Genomic DNA, 12,500 nt, shown 5'->3' on the forward strand with positions numbered 1-12,500 from the left:
AGGGCTACAGGTACACCAGTGCTACAGGTACACCAGGGCTACAGGTACACCAGGGCTACAGGTACACTAAGGCTACAGGTACACCAGTGCTACAGGTACACCAGGGCTACAGGTACACCAGGGCTACAGGTACACCAGGGCTACAGGTACACCAGGGCTACAGGTACACCAAGGCTACAGGTACACCAGGGCTACAGGTACACCAGGGCTACAGGTACACCAAGGCTACAGGTACACCAGTGCTACAGGTACACCAGGGCTACAGGTACACCAGGGCTACAGGTACACCAGGGCTACAGGTACACCAGTGCTACAGGTACACCAGGGCTACAGGTACACCAGGGCTACAGGTACACCAGGGCTACAGGTACACCAGGACTACAGGTACACCAGGACTACAGGTACACCAGTGCTACAGGTACACCAGGGCTACAGGTACACCAGGGCTACAGGTACACCAGGGCTACGGGTACACCAGGGCTACGGGTACACCAAGGCTACAGGTACACCAGGGCTACAGGTACACCAAGGCTACAGGTACACCAGGGCTACAGGTACACCAGGGCTACAGGTACACCAGGGCTACGGGTACACCAGGGCTACAGGTACACCAGGGCTACAGGTACACCAAGGCTACAGGTACACCAAGGCTACAGGTGCACCAGTGCTACAGGTACACTAGTGCTACAGGTACACCAAGGCTACAGGTACACCAGGGCTACAGGTACACCAAGGCTACAGGTGCACCAGTGCTACAGGTGCACCAGGGCTACAGGTACACCAGGGCTACAGGTACACCAGTGCTACTGGTACACCAGTGCTACAGGTACACTAGTGCTACAGGTACACTAGTGCTACAGGTACACCAAGGCTACAGGTACACCAGGGCTACAGGTACACCAAGGCTACAGGTGCACCAGTGCTACAGGTACACCAGGGCTACAGGTACACCAGGGCTACGGGTACACCAGGGCTACAGGTACACCAGGGCTATGGGTACACCAGGGCTACAGGTACGCCAGGGCTACAGGTACGCCAAGGCTACAGGTACACCAGGGCTACAGGTACACCAAGGCTACAGGTACACCAGGGCTACAGGTACACCAGGGCTACAGGTACACCAGGGCTACAGGTGCACCAGTGCTACTGGTACACCAGTGCTACAGGTACACCAGTGCTACAGGTACACCAGTGCTACAGGTACACCAAGGCTACAGGTACACCAGTGCTACAGGTACACCAGGGCTACAGGTACACCAGTGCTACAGGTACACCAAGGCTACAGGTACACCAGTGCTACAGGTACACCAGGGCTACAGGTACACCAGTGCTACAGGTACACCAGGGCTACAGGTACACCAGTGTTACAGGTACACCAGTGCTACAGGTACACCAGTGCTACAGGTACACCAGTGCTACAGGTACACCAGTGCTACAGGTACACCAGTGCTACAGGTACACCAGGGCTACAGGTGCACCAGTGCTACAGGTACACCAAGGCTACAGGTACACCAAGGCTACAGGTACACCAGTGCTACTGGTACACCAGGGCTACAGGTACACCAGGGCTACAGGTACACCAGGGCTACAGGTACACCAAGGCTACAGGTGCACCAGTGCTACAGGTGCACCAAGGCTACAGGTGCACCAGTGCTACAGGTGCACCAGTGCTACAGGTACACCAAGGCTACAGGTACACCAGGGCTACAGGTACACCAAGGCTACAGGTGCACCAGTGCTACAGGTACACCAAGGCTACAGGTACACCAGGGCTACAGGTACACCAAGGCTACAGGTACACCAAGGCTACAGGTGCACCAGTGCTACTGGTACACCAAGGCTACAGGTACACCAGGGCTACAGGTACACCAAGGCTACAGGTGCACCAGTGCTACAGGTACACCAGGGCTACAGGTACACCAGGGCTACAGGTACACCAGTGCTACTGGTACACCAGTGCTACAGGTACACCAAGGCTACAGGTACACCAGGGCTACAGGTACACCAGGGCTACAGGTACACCAGGGCTACAGGTACACCAAGGCTACAGGTGCACCAGTGCTACAGGTACACCAGTGCTACAGGTACACCAGGGCTACAGGTACACCAGGGCTACAGGTACACCAGGGCTACAGGTACACCAGGGCTACAGGTACACCAGGGCTACAGGTACACCAGGGCTACAGGTACACCAAGGCTACAGGTACACCAAGGCTACAGGTACACCAGTGCTACAGGTACACCAAGGCTACAGGTACACCAGGGCTACAGGTACACCAGGGCTACAGGTACACCAGGGCTACAGGTACACCAAGGCTACAGGTACACCAAGGCTACAGGTGCACCAGTGCTACAGGTACACCAGTGCTACAGGTACACCAGGGCTACAGGTACACCAGTGCTACTGGTACACCAGTGCTACAGGTACACTAGTGCTACAGGTACACCAAGGCTACAGGTACACCAGGGCTACAGGTGCACCAGTGCTACAGGTACACCAGGGCTACAGGTACACCAGGGCTACAGGTACACCAGGGCTACAGGTACACCAGTGCTACAGGTACACCAGGGCTACAGGTACACCAGGGCTACAGGTACACCAGTGCTACAGGTACACCAGGGCTACAGGTACACCAAGGCTACAGGTACACCAGGGCTACAGGTACACCAGTGCTACAGGTACACCAGTGCTACAGGTACACCAGTGCTACAGGTACACCAGGGCTACAGGTACACCAGTGCTACAGGTACATTGGTGCACCAGAGGAGTTGCCATGGTAACCCACAGTGTAATTGCCACAGTGACCCCCCAGGGGAGTTACAATGGAATAAAGGATTTAATGCGTATAATTATTGGAAAGTGTTGCGTAGACGGGGGGAGGGGGTGCTTTTGGTCATGACAGTACTCGTGTGGAGACATTGTGGCCTTGTGCGTGTACGCTCTTTCCTAGGTGTCCTTCAGTCAGTGTTTAGTTTTTTTTTATTTCCTCCGTCGTTAGTTATTGCACCACGACTTCCTGTTGCATCTTGCTCGGGAGAACTGTGTGTTGCACTTGGGTGGACGGCATATGTGCACGTCTACCGGCTTGTTGAATAGTTTTCAGTTGCAGTTTCTGTGATAGGAAGTCATCATAGCCTAAGGTTGCTTTTTTGGTGGTGAGTGTGCATGTTAATGGTTGTGTTTCTTGAGGGTGCAGGTCAGTAAGTGTGTTTATCTCTGGTGGGTAGACTAATAGGTTTTAGGGTGTTATTTAATAATAATACTTTATTATTTAAACAAAGGGATCAGATTACATAGCTTACTGACTTATAACAGTACTGTATTTGTATATTTTATAAAGCTACTTATTACACACTGCATTTCCCACATAATGTTAGATAATGAATGAGTTAGTTGATAAAAAAGAATTGTTGAAAATAATTTAATGATAGTGTGTGTGTAATTACCTAAGTGTAGTTACAGGATGAGAGCTACATTCGTGGTGTCCCGTCTTCCCAGTACTGTACTCTTTGTCGTATAACGCTTTGAAACTACTGGCAGTTTTGGCCTCCACCACCTTCTCACTTGTTCCAACTGTGTACTGTGTGTGTGTGTGTGTGTGTGTGTGTGTGTATGTGTGTATGTGTGTATGTGTGTATGTGTGTATGTGTGTGTGTGTGTGTGTGTGTGTGTGTGATTTATTTGTAGATTCTGTATTTGTAATAATGTTTGCATTGGTGAAGGTTATATCTGTCCCCTTTGATGACAGATGTGTCTGGTGCTGTACTATACCATAATTCATATTTTGTAATCTTGTATTGCATTATATTTTATGTAACTCATTTATTTTATATTTTTACTTTCAGTAGTATTGTGATATAATCTTATAGTACTGTACAGTAGTTAGATATACAGTATCATTTTATATTTATATATACTGTACTGTAATTTAAAGTTTATATTCTGAACTATAATTATATAGTTTTATATAATATTAAGTTGTATAAGAGTTCTGTATGCAATACTAATACACAATACTACTGTATTTAAGCCTCGTCCAGATTCACCTTGTTCTATTCTACCTTCTGTAATGTGTGTACATAATTATGTGACGCCACCTTCTGGGATTTTGATTGACAGATTCTGCCTCGGGAGGAGCTGTCAGTAAACTGGGTTCTTGGGTGAATTTTTCCATGGCAAAATTGTAATGTGAGAAAAATACTTTTAGCAATGTGAGAAATCTTGGTTTAAATTAATACTGTACACAAAAAAAATAGTGAACAAGAGCAAATGGAGATATATATAAATTTTAACTGCCGTCTCCTTCACTGATCGCATGGAGACTAATAGGTTGTGGTTTTGGTGGTGGTGGTGGTGGTGGTGGTCTTGCTAGTAGCCTTGATGAGCTGTTCTACATTCATCAAGCGACGTCACTGCTCTCAGTAGGCTGCTTGAGACGTGTGTGTGTGTGTGTGTGTGTGTGTGTAAATTAAGGGAGATGGTCACTGAATTGGTTTGCTAGTTCCTCTACCACCAGAAAATGTCGGGAGGCATTGATCTGGGTGTTATGCATATACTGTATAATCATGTACAGTGCATATAGAATAAGTTCTGCAAGGTACTGTATAGTGTATATGTACAGTATACTATACCATGTACTGTACTGTATATTTAATACTGTACTACACATAAAATGTACTGTATGTGCAGTACATTCACTGGACTGTACATACAGTCCAGTGCATGTACAGTTCAGGACTGTACATGTGAGGTACATGTTAGGCTCATGTTTCTACGTTACGGTAAGGTGATTATCAGGAGCAAGTGCTAAGCCAGTATACGACTATATAGTACTAGAAAGGGATATAAGACATACTAAGAGTTGGAGAATGTACTGTAATTACGGTATTTAAAGAAAGTGCTAAGTTAGTATGACCATGTAGCACTTAGAAGGGACACCAGACAGACTATGAGCTGGGGAACGAAAAGTTCTTAGTTCAACTTTATAGCACTTGGAAGGGATATGATGATAAGGAGCTAGAATAGGGTGGAGGGAAGAAATGGGGGGCCCAAACAGCTGGACCACAAAGGCTCGAGTGCCGGCCTGCAAGAAGCAAGGCCATTGCTGTACTGACCAGTCCACATGATTGAAGGTCTTCATCCAGTCAAGAATTGATGTAACTTGAATATTATGTTGTATATATACTGTGTGATCTCCTGTTGCTTGGTACAGGAAGCCTGTTTGGCTCATCAAGGGGCCCTGGCCCCTCCCCCAGACTGTTGCATGCCACAACAGTTGATTGACTCCTCGGTACATAGTTACTGCTAGGTAGACAGAGGCATTGGCTATAAAGAAACAAACTCTAATGTCTTGTCCTCTCAGGTGGAAAGAAATGTGCGCAACAGATTTGATTCCCATTTGGGAATCAAACCAATTGATTCCCATTTGGGAATCAAACCCCTCGATTGTAAGTTGAGAACAAAGCCAAGTGTATAACGTGACCTTTGTTCACGTTGTTTATCAGTTGACTTTGTAATATTAATCACATCAGTATTAAAACAATATTATTAAAACCTGTCCCCTCGTCCTCCCTACTATTTCCCCCTCCCGTTTCCTCGTCCTCCGCACAATCCCCCACTCTCCTGTCCACCTTGTCCTTCCCACCATTCTCCATTCCCCGGTCTCCTCGTCCCCACCATCCCCAACTCCCCCATCCCCTCGTCCTCCCCACCATTCCCCACTCCCTTGTCCGATGCATTCCCAAATGATCTGAAGTTCCCATCAGAAAATTGGGAACATCAAATGATCTGATGTTCCCATCACTGAAAAACAATTAAAAAACAAAATAAAAAAATAAAAAATAAAAAATAAACTATACTCATGAAATAAACGATATGGTAAACAACACGGCTCAATTCCAACGCAATGTGACACAAAATACTGTAATTAAATCAAAATGAAAATAAATTGAAATGTATGAAAATTTTATGTCGATGCAATCGGAAACATTGAAATGGAATCGTAACATATTTAGTATAGTGTGTGGGGCTCTTACGTGCAACAGATGGTGCTGTTTCTTAAAAAAAGAAAGAATGTTTTTACCTGTCACAGGTGTAGCATCTCTACTTATACATACGAAATGAATGGTATGGCAAACAACACAGTTCAATTCCAACACAATGTCACACAAAATAATTAAATAAAAATTTAAATAAATCTAAATCTATGAAAATTAAATTTATCAATGCAATCGGAAATATTAAAATGGAATTCATAACATATATAATATAGTGTGTGTTGCTATTATGTGCAACAAATGACTTTTTTTTTTTTTTTTTTTAAATATGTTTTTACCTGTCACAGGTGTGGCATCTATATATTATGTATATAAAAACGAATGGAACGTTGTCAGAATTTCAAAGCAATCGGTGAAGAACTTTGGGAGATTACAGCGTGTATTGCTCATACAGTACGTCCAACAGATGGCGCTGTTTTTCAAAAAAAGCATGTTTTTCCCGTCACAGGTGAGGCACGTATATAGTAGGTATATAAAAACATGCGCCTATTCGAATGCATCGTCGTGTCAAAATTTCAAAGCAATCGGTAAAGAGGTTTCAAAGATTTCTCTCACATGAAAAACATAGTTAAAAAAAAACTTTTTTTCCGTCACAGACGTGACATCAATACAGTATGTATATAAAAACCCGCTTGGATACGAATAGAACGTTAGTTGAAAATTTCAAACCAATCGGTGAAGAACTTTCGGAGATTAGGGATTTTGAACAAACGAACATTTGCATTTTTATTTATATAGATACATGATTATTGGTGAAGTTTTCTTCCAATACAGGTACAGTATATGTAAACGTTGGGGTTGAGTTTGATACTAACTTAACAGACTGTGTTGGGGTTGAGTTTGATACTAACTTAACAGACTGTGTTGGGGTTGAGTTTGATACTAACTTAACAGACTGTGTTGGGGTTGAGTTTGATACTAACTTAACAGACTGTTGTGTTTCTACTGACCAATGTGCAATGGTTTAAATCCCTGTAATTACCTAAGTAATTAATTACCTAAATATAGTTACAGGATGCGGACACCACTACGCTTGTGGTGTCCCGTCTTCCTAGCACTTTGTCATATAATGTAAATATGTACGTACTATATATGTAAAAATATATTTACATCCGTATAAAAGAGAACCCACGAGCAGTGATCAGCTAGTGTGGTTGCGGTGGTAAGCTTGCCGTTAACTGCCGTCCTCTGGCTTAGCGTGCATTGGAATGTTGATCTTGGGCTCTGCTTTTTACCTCGCTGCTTAGCTTGAAATGTGGGCCTTAATTATTGCTCAGCTTGTAAAGAATTTTTTTAGGCTTAGTTGGCAATGAGGAACTTCTGTATACTGTACTGTGTCTTTTTTATAAATAACCTTCTTGGCTTGTAATTCTAAAATATTAGAATAACTGGTAATTAATAACACTCACTAAGCTTGTAACTAAAACTAACCTGTTCGTAGGCTAATATATAGATCTGTAGACGAGTTTAACTATTTTATAAACTGAGATGATATTAACAGTAAACTTTGGTACTGTACTTGGTAAACACATTGGTGGTTTGGACTTCGTCTCTAATAATGCTTCATATTTCACCTGACTTCCCTTGCGCTACACGCTTTTTACGATCATTAAACACTTTAAAAATAACCTGGACTAGAAATAACGTGGACTAAGGTTCAGCAAGCATTGACGTGTCTAATTATGAAACCTCTAGATCTTTCCTCTATCATGGTGGCTTAATTTGTTTTTATATGAAAAATTATGAGCTGTGAGACCAACAAAAATAATTGAGAATGACTCTTAGTGTTTTGAAGCTCACAAACGTTTTAATAAATACAGACTAAGCCAATATTATCGAGGAAAGACATACAGGCTCTGTAAGTTGACACACAAGTGCTTGCTGGGTTCTGGCCCCTGATGTTTTAGGACGCTACAATAATATCGGTAAACATTCCGCGACATCTAACACTGCAGCGAGATTAATCTAGTTTATATTCCACATGTAAATAATACATTGCCTTATCTTTTGTTACGTCTTTTAAGCATCCCAAGTATACAGCACCATATTTGTTTGTGTCAATAGGCCTATTACAAAAAAATCAGCATTTTTCTAATTTTAAAAAAAATGCACATATTGATGATAAATATTTTAATTGAAAAAATTTGCACATTTTTATCATTCCATTAGCTTATAAATATCTATTGTATTGTTGGTTGACTTGAGTTCTGAATAGCTAAAGTTGTATACAATAGGCACTAATACCCTCACTTTGAAAATTAATTTCATGACGTAGATTAAGGATGAACCCTGAAGCCCTCCTTTAGCAGTGGCATGAGTGCGCTAACATGTGTGATGATGCCCCCTTAGGTTGTAATGTCCACAAGCGGGGGGGATTCCGAGTACTCCACCCCCCTTCAGAGCCACCGGGCATCCCGACACCTTGCCTCCCCGACCTCCTATACATCCGTGAGTTGTTTTAGGCGCCACAACTACACCCGCTGATCTCATTCAATTTATCTCTCTCTCACTCTCCAGTATTCTCCTGATACGACTTAGTATTTTTCTAGTCTGTTAATTGTTCTGTTTTCCTTGTGCACCATTTTTATGTTGCATGTAATGACCATGCATGTGTTCAATTTTGGATATGCAATAATTAGATATTTTTTCAGTGTGCCATGTAAATCTTAATGACCAGTTGTGTGTTTAAATGACAGTAACTAAATCTTAATGCCACCAGAAATAATGATTAACTTTCAGGTTTACTTTTTGTTGTCTGCGAGGGCTCAGTGCATTATGAAAAGGAAGTGTTTTTGGGCTAAGATAGTCAGCTAGCAGCTGGGATACGTGTATAATACAATGTCAGTGGCTCGGTGAAATAGATAGATGATGGGTGGCAGCAGCAGTTGTTTAAGGAAGAGGAGCCTCTTCTTAGGCAGGCGTATAGCCATTTAGATAAGTATGCGAGCCATGAAACGTAGGCGGACAGAAGGTCATGCACATGAGCAGATAAATCATTCATGAAAGCAGGCAAGGGGGCCTGATGACTGGGTGGACAGCATTCAGTATTTGTAGTCCAGGGGTTCTGGGTTCGATCCCCAGTGGAGGCGGAAACAAATGGGCAGAGTTTCTTTCACCCTGATGCCCTTTGTTCATCTAGCAGTAAATGGGTACCTGGGAGTTAAACAGCTGCTACGGGCTGCTTCCTGGGGGTGTGTAACAAAAAAGGAGGCCTGGTCGAAGACCGGGCCACAGGGGTGCTAAGCCCCGAAATCATCTCAAGATAGGCAAACCGGTCAGGTAAGTAGGCAGAGAGGTCGTGTGTGTGTGTGTGTGTGTGTGTATATATATATATATATATATATATAATATATATATATATATATATATATATATATATATATATATATATATATATATATATATATATATATATATATATATATATATATATATATATATATATATACACACACACATACATACAAACATATGTATGTATGCCACCGGCTCCTGGTGAGCCGGTTGCCGAGTGGACAGCGCGCTGGACACGTGATCCTGTGGTCCCGGGTTCAATCCCGGGCGCCGGCGAGAAACGATGGGCAGAGTTTCTTTCACTCTATGCCCCTGTTACCTAGCAGTAAATAGGCACCTGGGAGTTAGTCAGCTGTCACGGGCTGCTTCCAGGGGTGTGTGTGTGGTGTGGGAGAAAAAATAGTAGTACAGTAGTAAAAACAGTTGATTGACAGTAGAGACGCGAGCCAAAAGAGCAGAGCTCAACCCCCGCAAGCACAACTAGGTGAATACATACATACATACATACATACATATGCTGACAGAAGGTCGTGTAAGTAGGCAGGCAGGACAGGTCATAAGTAAGATCATATGTAAATCAAGAATACAGTAACTTACAACTAGACCAACTGACTGATCTAGCACAGAAGATCATAGATTCATGATTGTAAAAAAAAGTATGATCAAACTTTAATTAATTCCAAGTGTGAGACCTACACATATCCCTCACAGAATTCTGAAGAGGTTATAACTGCAGGTGATGCATATTTAAATAATGGTATGATGATGATGATGCCGTATAAAGACCAAAGTGTCCTTGATTTTAGTTATACACTATCAAATGTTTGAGAAAATCATTTGGAGTAATGAGGAGGATTCGAACCTGCACACTGGGTACTTACTCCCAAGCCACTAGGCCACGATATGCTACAAAAGTACAGTACTGCAATCTGGGATTCAACTGAATCCAATAGGGGTCCTGAGGCTTCCACAGAAACCCAAGTCAGGGCTTCACTTATTACTGGCATGCACTCTGGCTGTGGTATAAGAGTTCTATCTCCAACATTTCTCTTCAAATGAACAAAGAAATCACATTAATGTGATGTATGAATGAGGAAAGTGAGTAGGAGCCCTGAAGAGGATTCGAACCTGCACATTGGGATCACAACATACAAGATCCTGGAACCTGCACCTTGGGATCACAGTGTACATGATCCTGGAACCTGCACATTGGGATCACCAGACACAAGATCTTGGGCCAGAATAGACAAGGTGTACAATGGAAACCTATTTAGATTAACACTTTCGCGCTTTATATTAGAGATAACTCGTCACTGGTTTTTCTTACGATTCCGCATAACTGCCTACTTTTCTCGTCAATCGAAAAAATATTTCTATAAATTCCATTTTTTAACCGAAATGGATGGGGATACTTTTGTTTTGTAGAGAATTTATTTGCGAATTTTTTGGTACCAGAATGAATATTATATCGCATAAACGTCAATGAGTAAAAAAAAAAAATACACAAAGTATGTTTGGGGGTGTGGCGAGCGTGTGGCAGTGGGTTCCCTTTAGCCGTTGATATATCCAACACGTGGGAAATATTTGTATGTGTTATGTATATGTCTGTGTAGGGAATTTTACTGCGACCACTGTCATACAAATTATAAAATGTTTCAACAAGTATAAACATGACAAACATCAAACGAACGAAAACAATGCGTTCGTTTCTGCCGCGAACGCATACTGAGCGACGTGGTTCTATATTTGGCGCTTCTCTTACACATGCTTTGTACAAATGTTATACAGTTCATCTTATAGAAAATTTTATTGCGAACACATTGGTATAAAAAAGAAATACGTACATAGAAAAGTAGGGTCAGGAAACGTATAAACTTTCCAAGCATGATTTCCCACCTGTGTTTTCGCCAGTGCGCTCGCGGCTAACTACTCTCCACTTCACACACTCTTGCGGGTGGGCAATTACCTATATTAAACATTCATATGCATATGTCCGTGTAGAGAATTTTATTGCGATTCCAATGATACCAAAATTAGCGATGTAGGACAACTGTAGGCTTCGCAACCATTAAGAGAGTGGAAACATTTTGTTGCTGTTTGGCGCTCTCGGCGAGTGATCTGCATAGTTTTTTATTTGGTGTTGATACTCCTTATGCTTGGGCGGCATTTTATAGGTATGCTCTTATAGACAATTTCATTGCGAACACAGTGATACCAAATTTAAATACGTGTGCCTTCAATTATTGTCAGGACAGTCAAAAGAGTGTACACTTTTTCGGTCTTACCGCGTAGGCGCGCGAAGTGCCGAAAGCATCTGGGGTATTGTTTTTTTTTGAGCGCCGAGAGCGCGAAAGTGTTAATAAGTAGGATAAGGGTACATAAGAAGCTTGAGATGTTACCTGTATGGGTGATTATCAAGGAAATGCATTGAAAGAAGACACACTAACGTTGAAAGAGGTAATTAGCGTAACAATCATGCAGCTAAGAGGTGGGGGCATGAAGAGCTGGATCTCACGCCCCTGTAGTCACTGATATGTGAGCACTGGTAGATAAGTACCTTACACACACCCATCCATAGTGCTTTACTGTTGTGAAGCAAGCATAGAGCAGGGGTCCGAATTCTCTAAATGTACAACCGTTGCAACAAAGAAATGACAGGAAATGGGTACACGATTGGTCTTGCAGAGCGTCAGCCCGCAGGATGCAGATACAGTTGGATAAACACCAGTTGTCACTAGACTGCCTTATCATCGCGTAAGTGGTGGTGTCTAAATTAGGAATCCTTTGTTTTTATTGAGATAAACATGCACTAAAATAAGTGTGGCTTCCATACATTGTTTCAAAATATTCCATCCACATTTGAATGTATTTTAGCCAGTGGGATGACGACAGCCAGGATTAGTCAAGAGTGTGTGTGTGTGTGTGTGTACTCATCTATTTGTGCTTGCAGGGGTTGAGCTTTGGCTCTTTGGTCCTGCCTCTCAACTGTCAGTCAACATGTCAATCAGTGTATGTGTGCATATATATATATATATATATATATATATATATATATATATATATATATATATATATATATATATATATATATAATATATATATATATATATATAATATGTCGTACCTAGTAGCCAGAACGCACTTCTCAG

At 42.5% G+C, this 12,500-nt stretch overlaps 2 protein-coding genes across 10 annotated transcripts in view; one reads left to right on the top strand and one right to left on the bottom strand.

Moving 5' to 3' along the window:
- The window catches only part of LOC123751995 (DNA-directed RNA polymerase II subunit RPB1-like), a 6,038-nt gene extending 3,262 nt beyond the window's left edge, over positions 1 to 2,776 (bottom strand). Inside the window, exon 1 of the mRNA XM_045734060.2 lies at positions 2,762 to 2,776. Within this exon, the coding sequence (XP_045590016.2) occupies positions 2,762 to 2,776 (15 nt within the window). The remainder of the gene's footprint in view (positions 1 to 2,761) is intronic.
- subdued (anoctamin 1) overlaps positions 1 to 12,500 on the top strand; it is a 165,089-nt gene that overhangs the window by 23,390 nt on the left and 129,199 nt on the right. For 6 of the 9 annotated variants that reach the window (XM_069338946.1, XM_069338942.1, XM_069338959.1 and 3 more), the window contains exon 2: positions 8,407 to 8,505. The exons of the other annotated variants lie outside the window; for them this stretch is intronic. In XM_069338946.1, the coding sequence (XP_069195047.1) occupies positions 8,413 to 8,505 (93 nt within the window). In that variant the 5' untranslated portion in view covers positions 8,407 to 8,412. The remainder of the gene's footprint in view (positions 1 to 8,406; positions 8,506 to 12,500) is intronic. 9 annotated transcript variants of the gene reach the window in all.

The sequence above is a fragment of the Procambarus clarkii genome, chromosome 5 (assembly GCF_040958095.1).
Source record: "Procambarus clarkii isolate CNS0578487 chromosome 5, FALCON_Pclarkii_2.0, whole genome shotgun sequence".
NCBI lineage: Eukaryota > Metazoa > Arthropoda > Malacostraca > Decapoda > Cambaridae > Procambarus > Procambarus clarkii.